This window comes from Cyprinodon variegatus, unplaced genomic scaffold (assembly GCF_000732505.1).
Source record: "Cyprinodon variegatus isolate N-32 unplaced genomic scaffold, C_variegatus-1.0 Scaffold93, whole genome shotgun sequence".
NCBI classification, from domain to species: domain Eukaryota; kingdom Metazoa; phylum Chordata; class Actinopteri; order Cyprinodontiformes; family Cyprinodontidae; genus Cyprinodon; species Cyprinodon variegatus.
Genome location: NW_015150546.1, coordinates 1,051,985 through 1,070,672, shown reverse-complemented (window position 1 = coordinate 1,070,672; position 18,688 = coordinate 1,051,985). Strand labels below are relative to the sequence as shown.

Below are 18,688 nucleotides of genomic sequence, written 5' to 3'. Positions count from 1 at the left end.
GGCCCCGTCCAGGAAACATAGCCAGGCAGACGAGCTCCGAGCCAGCTACCATGTCAGAGGATGAAGAGAGCACATTCAGCGAGTCACGATCAGAGAAACAAGACTACACTGGAAAAACAGGCAGATCTCCAACATCTATAAACAAAGGTGTTGATGGTTTCTCTCCAGGATGGAGTCACAGCCAAACAGGACCAGACGAGGGAAAGCTACTATGATAAAAGGCAGAGAAAGCAGAACGTTAGAGATTAAACTAACAGATTCTGCAGAGTGGAAGAATAGAGATAGAATGAAGCAAAATGATGAAATAGTGGTCCCTATGTCCTCCAGCAGTCTAAACCTATAGCAGCCTAACTATAGCGAAAGCTCTAGATAATCTGAGCCACTCTAACTATAAACTTTATCAAAAAGGAAAGTTTTAAGCCTACCCTTAAAAGCAGACAGGGTGTCTGCCTCACGGACTAAAACTGGTAGTTGGTTCCACAAGAGAGGAGCCTGATAACTAAAAGATCTGCCTCCTATTCTACTTTTAGAAAAAAAAAAATTGGTTAATTAGTGTAACTACTTTAAAAACCAGGACCAGAGCTTGGTTTCAATCTCGTACATCCAATGCCACAGTCCCCACTAATGCATAATACTAATGTTACAACCAAGGTTAAAGCCAACATTTGCATGCTGTACATGTACACGTCGTTAATTGTTCTCCATGAGTCCATAACTATTACACACTACACTTGACTACAGCCAAAAAGATTAGAAAACCTTCAGTTCTTATTTTTATTTGTTGTTTGGTTAACCAATTAAATTGGTTGATCAGAAACCAATAGCTTGGTCAATTTCTGATTAATATATTGGTTAATCTAACCAGAATTGGTTTCACTAACTAGACACGGGCAGAGCTAGAAGGGGTGGCCATTGCCACCCTTAGGCAATCACTGGCCACTATTAACATTTTTCTCCCTCTAATACAGGTGGTGGCAACAGTAATACTCTCAAGTGGAGTATTAAAAACATTTTATTTTTGTGGTTAATTATACACATCAATATACTAACATCAAAGATGATAAATACAGAATTCATGCTCTTTTCAGAACTAGATTTTGTGTTATATGGGGTAAAGATAAAATTATGTGTCTCTGCAAGTCATTTAAGAGTCTTCAGTGAAATCAAAAATAACAATCTAAATAAAATAAAAATCAAATAATCAATTTATGTAGATATTAGTGCTTGTAAATATCAATTTTATGCATAATGTTTATTTATACAAATAAGTAATGACAATGATGATTGATTTATGCCCCAGAACTAAAAAACTGATTTTTATCCACTATACCTTTTATCTAGAAATTAAGGATGTTTAAATATATGCGTTTATTTGTTAGCAAAGGCTGTAGGAAATGTAGTTAGTCTTTATTTAGAAAATATGGATGTTTTGCTCATTCATTTTCCTGTTGGAACAGTATAGATTGACCTTGACGTTCTGGGGCCTATCCGCTTTCAGCCACCCCTCAGTATATATTAGTTATTGCCCTTATAGAAAATTTATGGCTACGCCTCTGCAACTAGATTGGTTCTCTTTCCAACAAATCCATTCTTAGAGTGTACCTTCATAGTGAAGCCATAAGCTCAATTATAGTTTTCCTTGTAACAGCTCATGTCAATTTCTCAACTTCTTGAAAAATATGTTTAAAAACAAAGAAGGTATGGCTGATTAAGATGAATAATACAGACCTAAGAGAGTAGCATGATTACCTATTTGGTTTTCTCAATCTGACCCCATGAACCTATTTGGACCTTCAATTCTGGAAAGACAGTTATAACGTTTTCCTCCAGTAAAGCATGTTTTTCACAGCAGAATGATTGACATCAAACTGTTTTATATCCAGGCACTCAGCTGGGTGGGCCCCTATGCCACCAGTTCAAATACTGGAGGGGGTGGGTGTCTCATTTTGGCATGACCTTAACAGTGACTCTGCAATGCTGCTGTTTTCTGTGGAGTCATCTCTGTGATGCACCAGCCAACCAGTCGAAGGTGTATCCTTCATCTCCCTCTGGGAAAAGGCCCAATCCTAACCGCTGCAGCTATAAACAAACTGAAGCAGGTGTGCAAAGTAAATAATGATCACAGCATTTGCTATATTTCTTTATTTCATTCCAGTTTCCTTCTTAACATTGGTCTAAAGGCAACAGATATGGAAAAAATCACCTGTTATTACTGGTTCTCAGGTGACAAACTTATAAATGTTTGTGAAAGCTTCCCATTTGGCTTTCTGAAGTGATAAAGCTTTAATATAGGGTTCCTAAATTTGATTCTACCCTCTTGCTCAACAGGATTGTTTGAACTTATGGATGAAAAAATAAAATAAGGCATTAAGAACCAAACTACAGCCTGTTCAGCTCCACAGTTTGACCATTTTTCTTTCCATATTTGGAAGAAAACCTGAAAGGATGATTCTTATTGGGGCACCTACTGAGTTCTATAGATTATTATTTCAAAATAGATTTTAGTGTTGGCAAAGATAGCTGAAAGGATTTAGGACATTTACTGATTAAAGGTCTAGACACTTCATATTTTTGCCCTCTGCAACATGTCTTAACGTGGATTTAACATCCAAAGCAGCAGGATTATTTACTGTGTACCACATATAAGCCACAAATCCTACCAGTGAGTATTTTAAAACTGTAATTTTTCTGCAGCCGACTCTGATCTGCACTTACTTTAAATCTCTAAGATCCTTAAATCAAATCTTCCAGTTATGATTTGGGTGTGTTTAAAAAAAACCTGAAATGAACAGCTAAGACATGAGGAAACATTCACCCAAAAATGCAGAAAATTAACGGTATTTGTTTTAAAAACATCTGGAAAACATGTTAGAAATATGTCTCTGCAAATTTCAATGACATGAGGTGTTGTGAATCGGCGCTAAATAAACAAACTGAATTGAATTGTAAATTAACTGGTTCTAAATGACTACAATACCTCAGCAGGTCTTGGATAAAATAATGTTAAAGCTAAATCTAAATATAAATGTTTTGTATTTATCTCTGTCTGTAACACTGATGATATACAGTAATAGTAATTTTGGCATCCCTGGCTAATATGTTTATAAAAATAATAACCTTTGACCTTGAAGTTTTAATCATTGTCGACTAAACCTCTGTGCTTAAGAATTTCCATTTTAGAGATGTTGTATTTTTACTTTTCATTTCAAAGCTGGTCTCAGTGCTCTTTTCAGGTTATCTGCATGTATTAGATAAATGATGATGAACTGAAAAGAGCTAAATCTGACTTTACTGACCATTGAATAAACTGAGATAAATGGGAAAACCAAAGCCACCACAGTTATTTGTTGAAAAGTATCATATTTTCCGAACTCAATCCAGACTTAAATCAGCTGCAGAATTACTTGAACAGTAGTAGAGGACAGAAGAACGGGTCCTCCTGGTGTGGCCTGCAATACACAAACAAAGAGTTAAAGGCGTCTTCTTCTATGTTAGCCCATCCAAGAAATACAATCTGATGCTGTGACCTTCACCTGTTTATAAGTAAGAAGCGATCAGAGTGCTGGAGGCTCATCCATGTGGTCTGCCTGCCGGCTGTGAGAACCTCCCTTTCTGAATCTCTCAGGTAGGATGGGTGAAAGTATGTAAGGAAATCTGTCGCTATCAAGTCTTCTCCACAAAACTTTGATCTGTGGCACTTTCTATGAAACTAAGTAACAAATTTCCGGCGATGAGAAAATCTGGCCAGCTGTTCTCTTTCCTTTTATAAATGAGTAGAATTTTTATCCTGTTCTAAAATTCTTTCTTACTTACTGACAACAAAAACTGCTAATGAATTTGAAATACTAAAGGATTATTCTGTTCTTTCATTAAAGCTGAAAAACTGCTGAAAAAGCTTGCTTTTGTCTTTCATTTGTTTCACTTTAACATAAACAGTTCCTGACTTGAATGGCTTATATTTACAGAGCGATCCAAAGGATATTAGCAGTGACAGGCAGATAAAGAATTTCAGCTTCAGTGTGAATGGCTATATCTTGAGAGATGTCCTTCTTCTGCTCTGTTTCGTCACAAATGGCAAACAGCTGAACCTCAAGTTCGACCTGGAGACCTGCAGCCACCTATAAAGACAATAATCTAATTAATTTTAAAAGGGGCCTTTTCCAAATTCAACGTTGACACATACCGGTATAACAGCACCCAATATGAAATTAAATGATTAAAATAAGACAAAAAAGTTGAACTGTGACTTTAAACACATGATATATTTAGCTGGAAAACCTACAGGTCCACGGTTGTAGAGGACTCTGAGGCCTGTGGTTGGATGCGGCTGTTTGACATAGAACCTGACAGCAGCAGAGTGGAAAATATAAATACATTGGATATAAAGCTGTAAAAAAAAAAGCTACATCTACCCGCATGGATTACTAATTCCCTTTCTAATGGTGTACCTGGACACATCGAAACCCACATTCCTCATTAGCACGGTAATGGTTGAGCAGGTGTTTTTCTGCTTTGTGCCAAAATCAACACTCGATGGGAGAAGCTGGAAGCCCCATAAGGCATTACTGGGATTGGCTAGGGAAGCTGTCCGACACATCCTCCTAATAGGTTTCTCCACTGCCAGGAACTGGAAAAGAAATAGAACGTAATAAATATAAAAAAAAGGTTGTCCAAAACAGCTGGGTCCTGAGAATTCATCCCTAACCCCCCACTTTAATATGATTAGATGGACAGCTGAGGTAAATTTAATTTAAGCCTGATTACTGACCAGCAGAATCAGGAAACACAAGTAAAACATGGAAAAGAATCAAGTAGGCAATCCTATAAAGTAAACCTCCATGGAGGGTACATGCATCAAACATGATGGAGTGTTAAAGTCAGTTTTAGCGAAAAAAGCCATTATGAATGGATATGAATGGACCAGTTGAAAACCTTTTCAGTTATGGCAATCAGAATTACTCCAGGTGTGCATTACAGACTAATGCAGGAGGTAACAAAGGATCCCAGAACATCTAAATCATGGCAGGCCTCACTTCGCCCTGAATGACTGGAAAAAGCTGCATCCAGGACCAAAGCACTAATGAAGATTTTTGAGAAACAAATTTGTAGCTGATTAATTAGCACTACTGCTTACAAAAACAACATAAACCCTGAAGTCGCTCCCTTGATAAATAAATCTGAAAGCTGCCCATTGTAACTTCTCAGGTTTTCCTTTTCTTTCAAATTTGTGTGACCAACATGTAAATAAAAAAACAAACAAAAACAAAGGATAAGCTGTTTTACATCAGATATATGTGGGAAAGTATATATACATAGGTTTTTATGGATATAACATATTGTCTTATGCAGTGATGTAGCACATCACGCAATAACAACCGTAACCCTAATAAACTAATTTGATCTGACAAAATAGTCAAATACATTTTAATAAAGAAAACAGGAAAGCAGAGGGGACATGGTGTTCATTTTTACATGTTGGTTTGGCACGCTGGGAGGTTTGGAGCTGAGGAGGTAGCCTGGCAGTCTGACCTTCGTCCTTCTGGGTTTTCCCATCACATCCAAATGGGCAGACTTACACTGCGCTGATGAGCTCATCAAGCTGCTTTCACCTGGATCTGAATCAAACACAATGAAATCTGATTAAAGCTGTAACACATAAAACGTGGACTTCTCACCACATGCATCTCAATGTTAGAGGGAAAAAAGAATTGTATGCATCCTCTATATCAAGATTGTCTAGAGGAAAAACAGAGTTGTTGACTTAAATGTCTCTGTAGCATTTAGTTTTGTCTTTGGTGTTTATAGTACTTTATTATCCATTTTTTCTTTCTTCTAATGAAGGCAGTACCCTGAGGGAGTATATTAGAGACAAGGGGACTAAATGGGGGTTCATTAGAATACAAAACAAGAAGGAAACAAACCAGCTGACTGTGAGATGGGGCTTGTGTGTCTCCTTTCAGGCGTCTCCCTTTCTGCTGCTTGACTAAAAACAAATAGCTGTTATTATTATTATTATGCTGCATTCTGTGTGAACTGAAGCAGGTAAAACATAAACTGTGTTTTACCTTTCTGACTGAAGTGGCGTTGGGTTTAAAGACCGAGGGGCTGCGGTAACAAAATTTATTTCAAGATAGTATACAACAAATATTTAGTGCAGATCAGTTAAAATCACAGATTCTTGTTAAGCCTGAGATGAATAACTTACTGCTCTCCTGGGGAGCATCTTTAAGGATAGCCTCAGCTCTGCTCTGTGATGGACTCCTCATAGCAGGTATTTGGCTCCTTAGCAGACCCTAAATGAACAGGCAGCTATTCACTAACAGAAATCTTTAACAGGTGAGTATAAATGTATTGTGTAATAAACAGATATACTGTATAATACTTGGTAAATTGAAAGGTTTTCTGGATGCAAATAAGGAACAATGGTCTTCTTTCTCAAAGCCTCCCTGTAGGCTTTCTCCTCACTGATCTCCTGTCTGAAACACATAACATATTACCCATAAATCATCTGCACTGTCAGTTGCATACGTTTTTAATAATGCCCGTGGAATAATTTCCTGCTTTCACTCATATAGATATGAGACTGAAATAGGACTCTCTGAATAAAAAAAATAAAACATACAAGAAATTAAACATTAAATATTTTTGTTGTCAGAAAAATTTCCTTAGAGCGTAATGGAGTGTGAGTCAATAAACATTTATGGATGATGGCTTAGCAATGGTGACATGAGGTAGCCTGATAAACCAGACTAAATGTGAGATTAAATGTGTAATTTAGTCTGGCCCCGATCAATGAGACATCGGAAGAACTCGTTGTTTTTCAAACCATGTCTGTGCCTATTGGCAAACGCTCTGACCAATGAGCGCAACTGACTGTGAAGTAGGAAGCGCAACAGAAAGCTGGTGGGGAAGTGTAAACAAACAGTCTGTCGCTAAAACGGCGAATATGTCCTTTAAAATGAAAGAGCATAGAGACTCTTCCTGCTCATGTTTCAACGAAAACCCCAAGTCTAATCCGTCCAAAACTGATTTGTTACCATCTACCTAGAACCAGAACTAAACATAGAGAAGCAGCATTTAGTTCCTATGCTAAGTGCGGAAAGCCTGAGTTCCTTTAAATCAAGACTAAAAACACATTTGGTTAGGATCGCCTTCGACTGTTCTAGTTAAACAGTTCAACTAAAACATCATTAGTTCAACTTTTTTATTCTCTTTAGTCCAACTGTTTGTAATATTCTTTTTTGTTTCTGCATTTTTAATTTTTTTTTATTTCTTTTTTCCTACTTGCTTTGATTCTGTTTTATTTCCCTATATTTTAATTATGTTAAGCACTTTGCATTGTCTTTGTACTAATTTGTGCTATACAAATAAATTTGCCTTGCCTTGCCTTGCCTTGTTGGGCTTTCTTCAGCGACGCGCAGCTTCGTCGTCCCACCCTCAAAACCCCGCCCGCTTTGCATCCAGAAATTCAAAACACATCTCTACATTGTGATTGGCCTGCCAGTTCCAGGGCCTGGGGCATTGATCGAGGCTAGACCACTCGCAAGAAAAAATTATTTTGGCTACTCGCGGGTGGTTCTAGTTTACTAGGCTAGAGCATGATTTTTAGTAACAAACAAAACCAGATGGCAACTGAGGCACATATTTGCTTTCTATCAGGGTTAAATAAATACGCATACAGCCAGATCCAGTGCTTTAACTGAGCCGGTAAGCAATGGTACGCAGAGTTTTAACCATTTACCCATCAGCATAGCAGCATGCAGGATGTACCAGGATCTACCCGCATGGATTAGGACAAGGATACTAAATCACAGCCCTACATTTAATTTCGTGGTGATGCTTTTGCACAAGCTGATTCCTGGTGATTATTCTTAACGCACAAAGCAATGCGCAATGAGATCCACTATTTGCATATGATTAAGCGCTTTCTCTCTAGCCAATTTTTTGTAAAGGCTGAACAAGGGATAATTTCTCATGTGTTTATAGCTTTTGTGCTTATCATTTTTCATTTATTCAAATAAGCTTAATGTTGCCCTGGTAGTGAATAACTGTTTGTGAAACCATGTTGAAGTTTTTTGTCAACAACAGTAACAACAACAGTCTCCTCTCTAAAGTCGGGCATACACTGTACGAACATCACCCTTTTGGGGCCCATTCTCCAGTGGTGCGAGAATTTTTTAGATCGGGGCGAGTTTCAGCCTTATCGTGTGTCTTGCGTCATGTAGTATACAGGGCAATTAGCCTCTAACGACCACCTCGCAATCAGGAATCATCAGGTTCCAATCAAAAATGTTTGAAATTCAAACGGCCGCCGTGGGGTGTTCGAGGGCAAATCCTTCTGCTGAAGCAGAGCTATGAACCGATTTACCAGAACCTCACGCACGGCTCATGCGCAAACAAGGGATTTATTTTCCTCTTCTTCTGCCACATTAAACAGTCCATCAGCGGCATCTCTCAGCACTGAGTCCGACATGTGGTTTTTGGACGTGCAGTGTGAGCAGATAGATCGCATCAGAGCATTGCCCCGTACAGTGTAAGAACATACATCGTGAGCTGTGAACTTTTAAACCCTGCGGTTTCATCGTACAGTTTGAGCTGTAGCTGTGTTTGATTAAAAATATTGTACAGCGTGTGCTCCGGCGATGGTGTAAATATCAGTTAGCAGAGACAGCAGTTGCTTACGGGCCCACAACCTCTTAGAAGCCCCATCACTGACACCTGGTGGGTCCCCTATGCAATTGTGGACATCACCCCCATCACTTTGCAGATGTAATGGTGAAACAAACTCCTCTTAAACCCACCTGATACTACATTGACTGAGTGGACCGTATTTATACCCCAACACATGCCAGATTTCAACATGATGGTGAGCCGTTTAAACACGACACCAATAGCAAAGCAGACAGAGGTACTTTTAATTACTATGTTAATAACTGTGTATAGTTCATTAGACGGTTGGTAAAAAATACACTTATATAATATGTTTTAAACCGCAATAAAGATCTTAAAAGAACAATGTATTTCGAAAAGCATCTCCCTGAAGTTTTTGGAAGTTGGGATGTCTGTAACATGCCGTGGTGCGCTGTCACCAATGGTTCCATTCAAGGTGCGCAGTCACTATTTTTCCGTGTGTGATGTGTGATGATATACTACAGAGATTTGCATAATCGTATCATCTTGACCGTTTTATGGAACTGCTGCCATATCCTGAAACTTTATCACGTGTTGTACTTCATATGGGGCCCACCCAGATAATGTTGCCTATTGTTGTGTCGCTACGCCACTGTGCCCCAACCTAAGAGAGGTGAGCAGTAGGTGGGACAGGGTGGAGCTGTCTACCAAATTTTAAGAAACGGTAGAAACAACTGAAACAAATAACTACAAATAACCACAGTCGAGGCTGGAGAGAAGCCCATCTTTTTCCTGAGGATATATTTTTTGGTAGTATAATTTTGTGATTTTTTTACAAGCCTAATTTTTGTATTGGGTTGAATACAGGGTAAAATAACTGCTAAAGTTGCATTGTTTTTTTGGCCAAATACTAAGAAGAAATATATTTTACAAACGTAATAAGCTTACTGAAATCCTAAGAGGGAGTTATTGTCTCTTTATGTTTTCAAAGAGTTTATATTTTATGTATCTTTTAAAAAAAATGTAATTTCTAATTTCCATGTTGACATCATGAGGCCTGAAGTTAATAAAAAGGCTTCATGACACAAAGATTTGATTTAGAACTGTATTCATTTGAATTTCTGTACAACAAAACAGGATCTATGGTTGGATAAATAGATCTGTATAAAATATTATCTATGTTTCTGTTGTATATTTGTATAGCAATAAGGAGGGCATCCGAACTCAGTTATTTCCGTTTTAAAGCATTGGCCAGATCCCTGATGGACTGGTGTAGATCAAAACACACTTTGTTCATGTGGTCCAGTCAAAGTTCACAACATAATCTAACTGACAGTCTATAGAACCTGAAAATAGATGCCCCACATATTTTCAGGTTCTTTAGACTCACCAGAATAGGAAAACCGAATAGAATTCCACAATGGAACTGATTAAGGTCCCAGTATTTACTGCAAGAAACAAAAGAAGGTTTAAAGAAAGCAAACAATCACAACAACAGCTTCGTTTCTAGGTTTATTTAAGATCTCTCTAGGAATTCCTGAACTTTATAGAAATTGGCCATTTTTTATTCTGGAATGAGATATGAAAGGTCAAGGAAAGGAACCACTGATTTAGCTGCTTTATCTTCTTAAAGAACAGATATTAAGATTTAACCAGTTACTAAAAGCTGCTTTATACAAACTAATGTCACCATGGATTCTATTAACCTGTGCTGCTCAAGTCTTCTGGGCCAGTTTGAATCTTTCCGATTAGCAGAACTGGAAAATAAAGAGGCGGTTGAAATGATACTGGTTTAATGAAAGATTTAATCACTTTTTATTAGGATACATACCCCAGTAATCTCTCCAAGCCGGTGCCTTCTGGAACATCTGACTGCTCAATTGATGCTGCCATTTTTTGACTGGCATGGCCGTCTGGAGCTGGACAGAGGAAAGTATAACATCCTCACCACAGTCAGAAGGCCATGTGTATTAGTCTTAACACACCAAGAAACTCTGGCATCTTTACGTCACTTCAGTAAGGAAAGATTTTGTGCTAATTTAATTTTCTTACCTGGGGTCCTGGTTTCAGCACTTTCACTCCCATCCACCTCCTCTTTCAAAGACTACAACATAAATTACTTTTTTTATATATTACACTATGAGGTATAAATATTACATGTAGCCATGGTTAGAAGTCAACAAGTGCTTCAAATTACAGCTGTATTTCTACAGGTGTCTGTTTTTCTTTCCAGAATGTAAGTAAGGAGATCCCTTGCCTTAGCAATCCCCTCCTCGCTGCAAGGATCTTTCGGTTTCCTTTCTTCTGACTGGAGATCTCTCTTCATCAAATCCTGCATGTATACCTGCATTCACATTTCAGCATTTGTCATCTAATTAATAAGGTTCTTTTTCAGGAAGCTTGCAGAAAGAAATAAAAACAATCACTACATGCTAACCTATAAATGTATCAACACATCTGATCGACAGAGAGGAGGATGATGGGAAAATGCTACCTTCAGCCGTGAGTCTATAGTATCTCTGAGTGGTGGGGTGAAAGCTCGGTGCTGGTAGAGTTGCCTTATCTCCAGGACCTTAGGGGAGCACTGGAAAAGTTGCTGCTTTCCTGCAGAATCACAACCTCTCTCCTTCAGAGTGAGACCAACCCCCACGTCAGCACCAAGAGGAGGACCTGGTTTCTTTTTCTGGAACAGAAAGAAACTCAGAAGGGTTATATATTTAATGCTGACCATGTAAATGTGGAAGATTTTTTATGTATGTACTTCTACATGAGGGAGGTTATTCCAGCTGCGGTTCCTGAGATTGGGAGGGGTGATGTCAGGTTCCTGTTTCTTTAGCAGCCATTGGGACCACACACTCTCATGGCTGGGCTTTAGGATAGTGATGCAAAACTCATCTGCAACATTAAATGAAACGCACAGATGACCAATAATCTACTCAAAACTATCAGCAAATACATTTACAGAAGAATATGTCTTGTTTTTAGAAATGTCCAACCAATCAAGCAATCCCCCACCCAGCCAACCAGTCATCAAAATAAAGCAAATAAAAGGAAATAGAATAAATCAAGATAAAAACAAGACAGACTTTACCAAAGTTTAATCATAAGTTCTTGGAAGAAATAAAAAGATGCAGCACTGAAAACAGGATTAAAACAGGTTTAACAAGATGCCATCACATCTTTAGAAGTCTTGTGGAAATTAGCATTTTGCTACAGCAAGATATCGTGCATCTTTATTTTAAAAAGGTCAATGACGTGAGGGATTTTTTCTGTGCAAAATAAAAAGGTCATCATTAATCCATCATCCATCCATCTTAATCAACCAAATAGCTATCGATCTATTTTTATCCTGCTCATGTAACACTGGTGGATGATCCAGGATGAAAAAGCAGACAACTCACTCTCCATAGACACGCTCAAGCTCGGCAAAGGAAACCAAGTTCTTTGAAGGCCAGAAGGGAATTCCTCTTATCAGCAAGTTGTGAATCAACATTGCAGTCTACATCCAGCAAAAAGGTACAGAAAACCTAAGGTATGCCAGGGTTCTCACCAGCGAATTTCTGTGTAGTACTATAGGCCTTAACACAAAAAACTCCCAGTTGTCATCAAATCAGGCCGATGCACCCGGATTTCAGCCCTTTAAATTTGACATTTGGGCTTCCTTCCTTAAACTTTTAGAATTACAGTGGAATTATGTCGATACCCTGACTCTTAATTTGCGTAATGACTGTGTAAAACTGTGTTTTTAAACACATTTGCTCACAAGGGAAGTGCTGTGAAAATGTCAAAATGACCACCATCGTCTAAACAATGTAGGTGGACACATTGTTGCCAACTTAGCTACTTTGAAGCTATATTTAGTGATTTTCCAGACTCCTCTATTAATTTTCTTTTTCTTCAAAAAAGCAACTAGCGCCATATTTATCGACCATTTCCTGCCTTGTTGAAGACTTTGATGACAACATGAAAGCATGATCGCTCCTAGTTTACCGTTCAGCGAGCAGCGATTGTGCAAACCCTTCCTTCCTCCAAAACATTGACGGGGAGTCAGGCGCAGCAGCTGCAGCCCGTGTCTTCAATCAGTAAGCTACGAGAGAGCTTCCTCTATTTCCTCATTAATAAGTAGTCACGCAAGCACAAAGCTTCCACTGTTCCCCTTGAATTAAATAGCAGGATGTAGATATAATATTCTGCGTATTTTGCACTAAAATAGATCTTCACTACAAGTCATAGACAGCCCCATTCACTGTGTTCCTCATTTAACTTTCTTTAAGTTGGATTTGATAACATAAGATTGATTAACGTAGTTTTAGTTCATGTTAAAATAACCTCACTGATCACTAGAAATTCTTTGTTAAGGTTCGTCTTAAGTTTTAAAGGTAGTTGCAGTATTTTTAATCTTGCCAATGTTGATTTACTTATAATATACCAATGATGTGATGATGTCATTTAGCAAACCCCCTCTGCTATGCAGGGGAGAGCCTTCTTTGCTCCTGGGGGACACCCAATTCAGATGTTCTCACCACCTCAGTTGAAAACTTGTGATGTGGAGGAGCAGACTCCTCTACCAGTCCACTGTGATAATCAAGTACATCAACCTGTCATTATCTCTAAGGCTGAGCCCAGCCACCCTATGAATGAGGCTGATTTCAGCAGCTTATAAGCAGTTTTATTCCTAATCCATATCCTATACGATTGGAATAAAGACTGGTTAGTTAACAATTGTAATGAACAGTATGAGTGTTATATTTATAAATGGGTACCTTGTTTGTCTGGTAAAGGCTCCTTCAGCACCTCAATAGTAGGGTCAGAGTATGCCTCATGGAGCAGTTCCTCTACAGTATGAGAGTTTAGCAGTTCAGTGCCTGACCCATCTTCATGCACCAGAAAAAGCCTATAAAAACAAAACAAATATCTATATTATTTTCTTTTTAGAAATTTGGTATTAAAAAATCCTTTTTACACAATCATGCAACAACTTTGCAAATATTATACCTTCAGTGTTAGTTTATAATCTACAAATTTGTTACATAAAAGATGCTAAAATGAGCAGAATGTGTGTGAAAGGACACCTGGGACAAAGATCTTTGTGTTTTGCATTCGGCGTATTTGTTGCTCCGTTTGATTCTTCTTTCTCTTGTGTAGGCGTGCCCGGTGGGGGACTAGAGCTTAGCACTACAATCTGTCCATCTTCCATCACCTGCACCACAGATTCACATCTTCAGAACACTTGGCATAATGAGACATAGATGTGTTATCTGTTTTCTTTTTTTTTTTGCTTCGTTTGGTTTTTTAAGTCTTAAGAAACAGAAAACCTAAAACGGTCAAAGCATAAAACTTAAACAACTCACTATCAATCTTTCCATTGTATTTTAAAGCACCTACTTTATATGTTTTCCAACACAATTAGTGTTGCTTAGTGACCTATTAACAACAGACAAGTATTTAGGCAGCATTCTCTCTTGGCCCATAGATTCTATTCCTATTTAAAACCATTTGCCTCGGGGTTTAAGGAAAGAAAAAACCTCTACAACCTATAATTGGGTTGAATAAGCTGCTCTTGACACTCAAGATTTTTTTGCAGCTGAAATACATGACAGAGGTGTTGGACGTAGGACTCACACTGAGCTTTCCTCTATGTCTGGGTTTGCATTGTCTCACTCGAGTCATTTCTGTCCAATATTAGCATCAATCATGACACACGGGGGGTTTTAGGAATTAAAGTGCCCCTTAAACAACTTAAATGTAAAAGCTGCCCTCACCAAATGACAAAAAGGTCAACTTTTGGTCTAGAGGACTTTCATATTGTTAACAAACCCAGGCTGAATAAAAATGACTCCAGCACAGGCTGACACTTCAAGTTTCTTAAACAAGAAAAACTTTTTATTCTTAATGAGTTTTATTTTAAATTTTATTTTTTGTTTATTTACATTTCTTTTTATTACAGTGTTTGTCATGATGTCTTTCTGCACTGAGGAAGATGATAGCTGAGCATGGGCTCTATAGAGTTCATTTACAACTATAGATATGATACAGGTTTGTTAGATTTCCAGGCTCCAACACAAACAACATTTCTTCAAACTCATCGCTGTAAAAATCACCATTAATCTTGACCTTATGTAACTCTGAGTTAAAGCTGTTAATATCACTTCTTCTATCTTATCTTTTCATGCAATGAGGACTAACTTTGACATTTCAGACCTAATGTCAGCTGATTTTTTCTCATGGCTTCTTTGTATATTTATTGTTTATGGACGTAGTGGTGAACTGTACGTAAAAACAATCATTTATGCTATTTTAATGTGTTTAAATATATATTTTTCTAGATGAAGGGTTTTATCTGAATTTAAAAACCAGGAGATTCAGGGTGGGGCATGTATTCAACAACCATGAACCCCTAAATCATAAAAGGACAACCTTGAAGTGGTTTCCGTTGTTGTCGGTGACATCACAGGCTATGTTGTCGGTGTGACTCATGGTGTAAACTCCTGGTTGGTTAGTTGGAGAGAAACCTTTTGGCTGGAGGTCAGAGGAGTACACACATTTCCCATCACTTTGGATGCGCAGATATCCTGCACCAGATGGGAACACCTACCAAACAAGAGCATATGATTGGGAACGATTATACATTTGGGCGGGTAATTAAAACAAGCCATTTAGAATTCAATAAAAGAACACATTATGAGTTAGATGCTATCTGATGGTTAAATCAGTGATTTCTGTGGCTGATAGAACAGTATTGAGTCACACCTCATACTCAGCCTGGCTGTTCCCAGTGATGATGGTTCTGTCGGCTAAAACGACACGAACTGCTTGACGGTCTGGGTACATCTCTATTGTTGCAAACCCCTCCTTCTCCACCAGCATCATCCTCTCCTTGACAGATTCTCCTCCTTCTTCCCTCTTACCGCTCTCACTTACATATTCCTGAGGAAACACACTCTCATCCTCTCCAACTATAATCTTTTGATGTAATGTGTGGCCTCCTGAGTTTCTGCTCATCTCTATTCTTTCGTCACAATCGTCTCTAAAGTCTCTATTCTCCTTCGATTTGTTCACGCAAACAGGCTCCTCCTCTGGAAAAGAAACAGAGAGCTCCGTGTTTCTGACAAAGTTTCACAGTTTTGTTGCTGGTGGATGAATGTGATTAGGAAGTGTCAGGTTGTTCAGCGTACACATTACCATTACGTGCTAGAAGGAAGCTGCTGATCCTAGTTCCATCTCTGTGGTCGACAATAAGTGATCCATCTGGGTTCTGGACTATCACAACCTGATCTTCCCGGGTCGATATAACCTTACAACAGCAAAGCATTAAACAGTTTAACCAATAAAAAGCTCTGTTTATGCACCAATGGTTATATACATGAAGCACCTGATGTACAGTACTATGACTTCTTATGAAACTGTCCAAATTATACTTTTAGTCACTCTAAGGATCTTTAAGTCCTTTTACGCATTTGGCTGTTTATTCCAGAAAAGGGTTGCAAAGTGACGAGACCATATGATGGCAACATTGCATTTACATTTCTAGACAAGGTGAAAATTACTGGATTTCAAATGGGGCCTCAAAAGTGATTTAAGGGACTTAAAAGTGTTACAGCCCTGGAGTACTTTAGAAGCTGTAGGTCTACTGGCAGTTTCACATGCAGCCATTTCTTAGGTTTATAAGGTAGTCTGAACAATTTTAAATTTTATTTTAGTAACAGAACAAAACACCTTGTTGGAATCACGGTATGCAGAACATAATTTCTGAAAATGTAACATCTTGAAGCTTGGACACTACAAATAGAGCACTACACCTGGTGTTAGTCCTGCCTGCTCTAACAGGAAGCCAGAAGTATCTGGATGTTTGACAAAGATGCTTCTTTGAGAGACAGATGCCCCTGATGCAGTCATTGGACAGAAATAAATATATCATCCTTTACCTGCAGGCTTTAATCACTACTTGTTTTTTTATCTTTGTTAATGCAGGAACCCTACTTTTTAGAGGTATATGGATGTGAACAGAATTTGTTGCACTTTTTTTGAAGAGATGGGGGATAAATGTTTGGATTTACTTTTCTACCTTTTCTTTTCGTAATGTCAATCCCCCCTTACAGGACAGCAGAGCTCTTTAGGCTCTACACAGTTGGAAACCCATGTAACCACCCTTGACCCATCCACTCCCATCCCAAATGAACATATTTTGCACATAAAAAAATATGCCATGGCCACTCTGGGCTTTGGTTTAAAACTTGATCTGCAGTGTGTCACCTGTTTGGTCCCAGGGTCTGTAGCCTTAAAGGTGAGAATAGAGGGTAGATCTCTGTGTATACTTCCATTTATGCTGAAGCTAACTCCAGATGAAGTGGTCATCTGCCACACTCTTCTCTTAGTCTCAGCTTCACCCTCCGATGTCTGATCTGCACACAAATAAAACACAGAAGTGTTTGACAAAAGCCACATTCAATGTGATGCCTACGCTTCTACTGGTGAGATCAGATCTCTTTAAGGAACCAAACCTTTCATCTGGCCATCGGCTGTGTCATCAAGCTCCAACACTGGGTCTGAATCTGAGCTGAAACCAACTGATCCGTCTGGGAACAGAACCTACGACGTTAACATTACAAGGTTACTCAATATTTGTCTGTATAAATTCATACAGCTGCAGCTCAGACTTCACCTCCTATTATTCATATTTCAGATCTGTTCATGGTTTTAAAATGATGATAATAATGTTAGAATTGTCCAAACGTAATTGTTTCATGTTGGAATTTCCTTAGCAGAAATTAATAAAGTATCTGGTTGTTGTCATGCTGTGGGGGATGTTTTCTTGTTGGGCTAAAAGACAGGAAAGTTTTATCACTAGGAACAGGAGATTTAAACATTATGTGATCTAAAACACCTTATTGGATGAGCAGCAGTAAAACATCTAACAGCTGTGAACCTCCCATCAGGGGAAAGCTACGACTCTCTGTGGTGAACACACAGGTTGAAGACGTGGCAGCATCAGTGTACAGTATGTATACCTCTGTGGATCCATCTCTCAGGTAACGGATCACAGCTCCCTGGCTCGTAACAACGCGATATAGTTCCTGAGAAAGGGATGCGTCCTGAAGATGCTGCTTACATCCTTTACCATGGAAAGGAAAGCTCTGCTTCACCAAGATGCCCTCCTTTGGAGACACTCCTGCTCACAGAGGAAATTTCAGGGTAATTACTTTTATTTACATAAAATAGAAACTTTCATAACATTGAAGCTTAAGCACAGTCATTCTGGATTGAGAGGATCTATGGACAACGTTTCAGGTTTGCTTGAGAGGCTGAGTTAGAATTGGACCGTATACTGTGATCTAAACTCTTCCTTTGTATCCACCGGCCCCATATAAAGATAATTTTATGTTTCCTTCTAGGACTGCACTGAATTTACCTTTATCCATTTTCCCATCAGAAAATACCTACAAATTCAACTCCTCATAAAAGGGAAAAATAGGGTGAAAATATTAATTGTTTAATAATCATGACTTGTGCTTTCTCTTGAATATCATTGCAATAGGACCACAAGTATCCAGGGAAATTCAGTTAAAACCTGGCTGCAACTGCAACCGCATTGAATGTATGAATTAAGCCAGGTTTTATGGCGAAAATATTTTTAGAGATCCAAATTATCTTATGTCTGTCTATAAAAAAGGTTAACCTACAAAATCCTGATCATGTTTTACTGTAGATCTACAGTGAACTACAGAAGATGTGCTCACAAAAATGATTCGCTTTACTTGATTGTTTAGTTTCTTCTTGAGCAGATAAAAATGATTTTGTAAATATTCTACAGGTCTTGAATATATAAAAATAAGCCATTTCTTTAGGCCTGCATTGCTTTATAATCTGCTAATTTTAACATCTCAGCTGCTTTATCCCTGATTTTCTTTATTCTTCATAATGCTGTTTGTATCCTAAAAAAATCTCACGCCTGCAAGAAACATCTTTATTTATACTGCCAACAAATTTGATGCAGATAGACTCTTTATCTACGAACTTTTAAAAGCTCTTGTTTGCACTGGATTGTATTATATGATGG

At 38.3% G+C, this 18,688-nt stretch overlaps 2 protein-coding genes across 2 annotated transcripts in view; both read right to left on the bottom strand.

Annotated features, from left to right (window-relative positions):
• Positions 1-1,232: 1,232 nt before the first annotated feature.
• Positions 1,233-6,491, bottom strand: LOC107084139 (sperm-associated antigen 17-like). The gene is made up of 10 exons (XM_015373827.1): positions 6,383-6,491; positions 6,206-6,293; positions 6,066-6,105; positions 5,922-5,983; positions 5,473-5,615; positions 4,449-4,627; positions 4,283-4,343; positions 3,983-4,118; positions 3,534-3,634; positions 1,233-3,449 (listed from the first exon to the last, which is right to left on the bottom strand). Exons 1-9 carry the CDS (start codon positions 6,485-6,487, stop codon positions 3,555-3,557), a joined length of 894 nt encoding a protein of 297 aa, XP_015229313.1. The 5' UTR covers positions 6,488-6,491; the 3' UTR covers positions 1,233-3,449; positions 3,534-3,554.
• A 3,870-nt stretch (positions 6,492-10,361) lies between these two features.
• The window catches only part of LOC107084133 (sperm-associated antigen 17-like), a 34,098-nt gene continuing 25,771 nt past the window's right edge, over positions 10,362-18,688 (bottom strand). The window contains exons 25-37 of the mRNA XM_015373822.1: positions 17,640-17,800; positions 17,133-17,220; positions 16,885-17,033; positions 15,814-15,925; positions 15,382-15,707; positions 15,049-15,222; positions 13,704-13,831; positions 13,395-13,525; positions 11,393-11,526; positions 11,126-11,314; positions 10,684-10,975; positions 10,463-10,550; positions 10,362-10,388 (exon numbers count right to left, since the gene is read on the bottom strand). Of these exons, the coding sequence (XP_015229308.1) occupies positions 10,820-10,975; positions 11,126-11,314; positions 11,393-11,526; positions 13,395-13,525; positions 13,704-13,831; positions 15,049-15,222; positions 15,382-15,707; positions 15,814-15,925; positions 16,885-17,033; positions 17,133-17,220; positions 17,640-17,800 (1,748 nt within the window). The 3' untranslated portion in view covers positions 10,362-10,388; positions 10,463-10,550; positions 10,684-10,819. The remainder of the gene's footprint in view (positions 10,389-10,462; positions 10,551-10,683; positions 10,976-11,125; positions 11,315-11,392; positions 11,527-13,394; positions 13,526-13,703; positions 13,832-15,048; positions 15,223-15,381; positions 15,708-15,813; positions 15,926-16,884; positions 17,034-17,132; positions 17,221-17,639; positions 17,801-18,688) is intronic.

Excerpts from the sequence above, each read along its gene's own strand:
- LOC107084139 (XM_015373827.1), bottom strand. The coding sequence starts at position 6,487 with ATGTGTTTCAGACAGGAGATCAGTGAGGAGAAAGCCTACAGGGAGGCT. Across the intron at positions 6,106-6,205 it reads AGATGCTCCCCAGGAGAGCA|CCCCTCGGTCTTTAAACCCA; the intron begins GTAAGTTATTCA and ends TTGTTACCGCAG. Across the intron at positions 5,984-6,065 it reads ACGCCACTTCAGTCAGAAAG|TCAAGCAGCAGAAAGGGAGA; the intron begins GTAAAACACAGT and ends ATTTGTTTTTAG.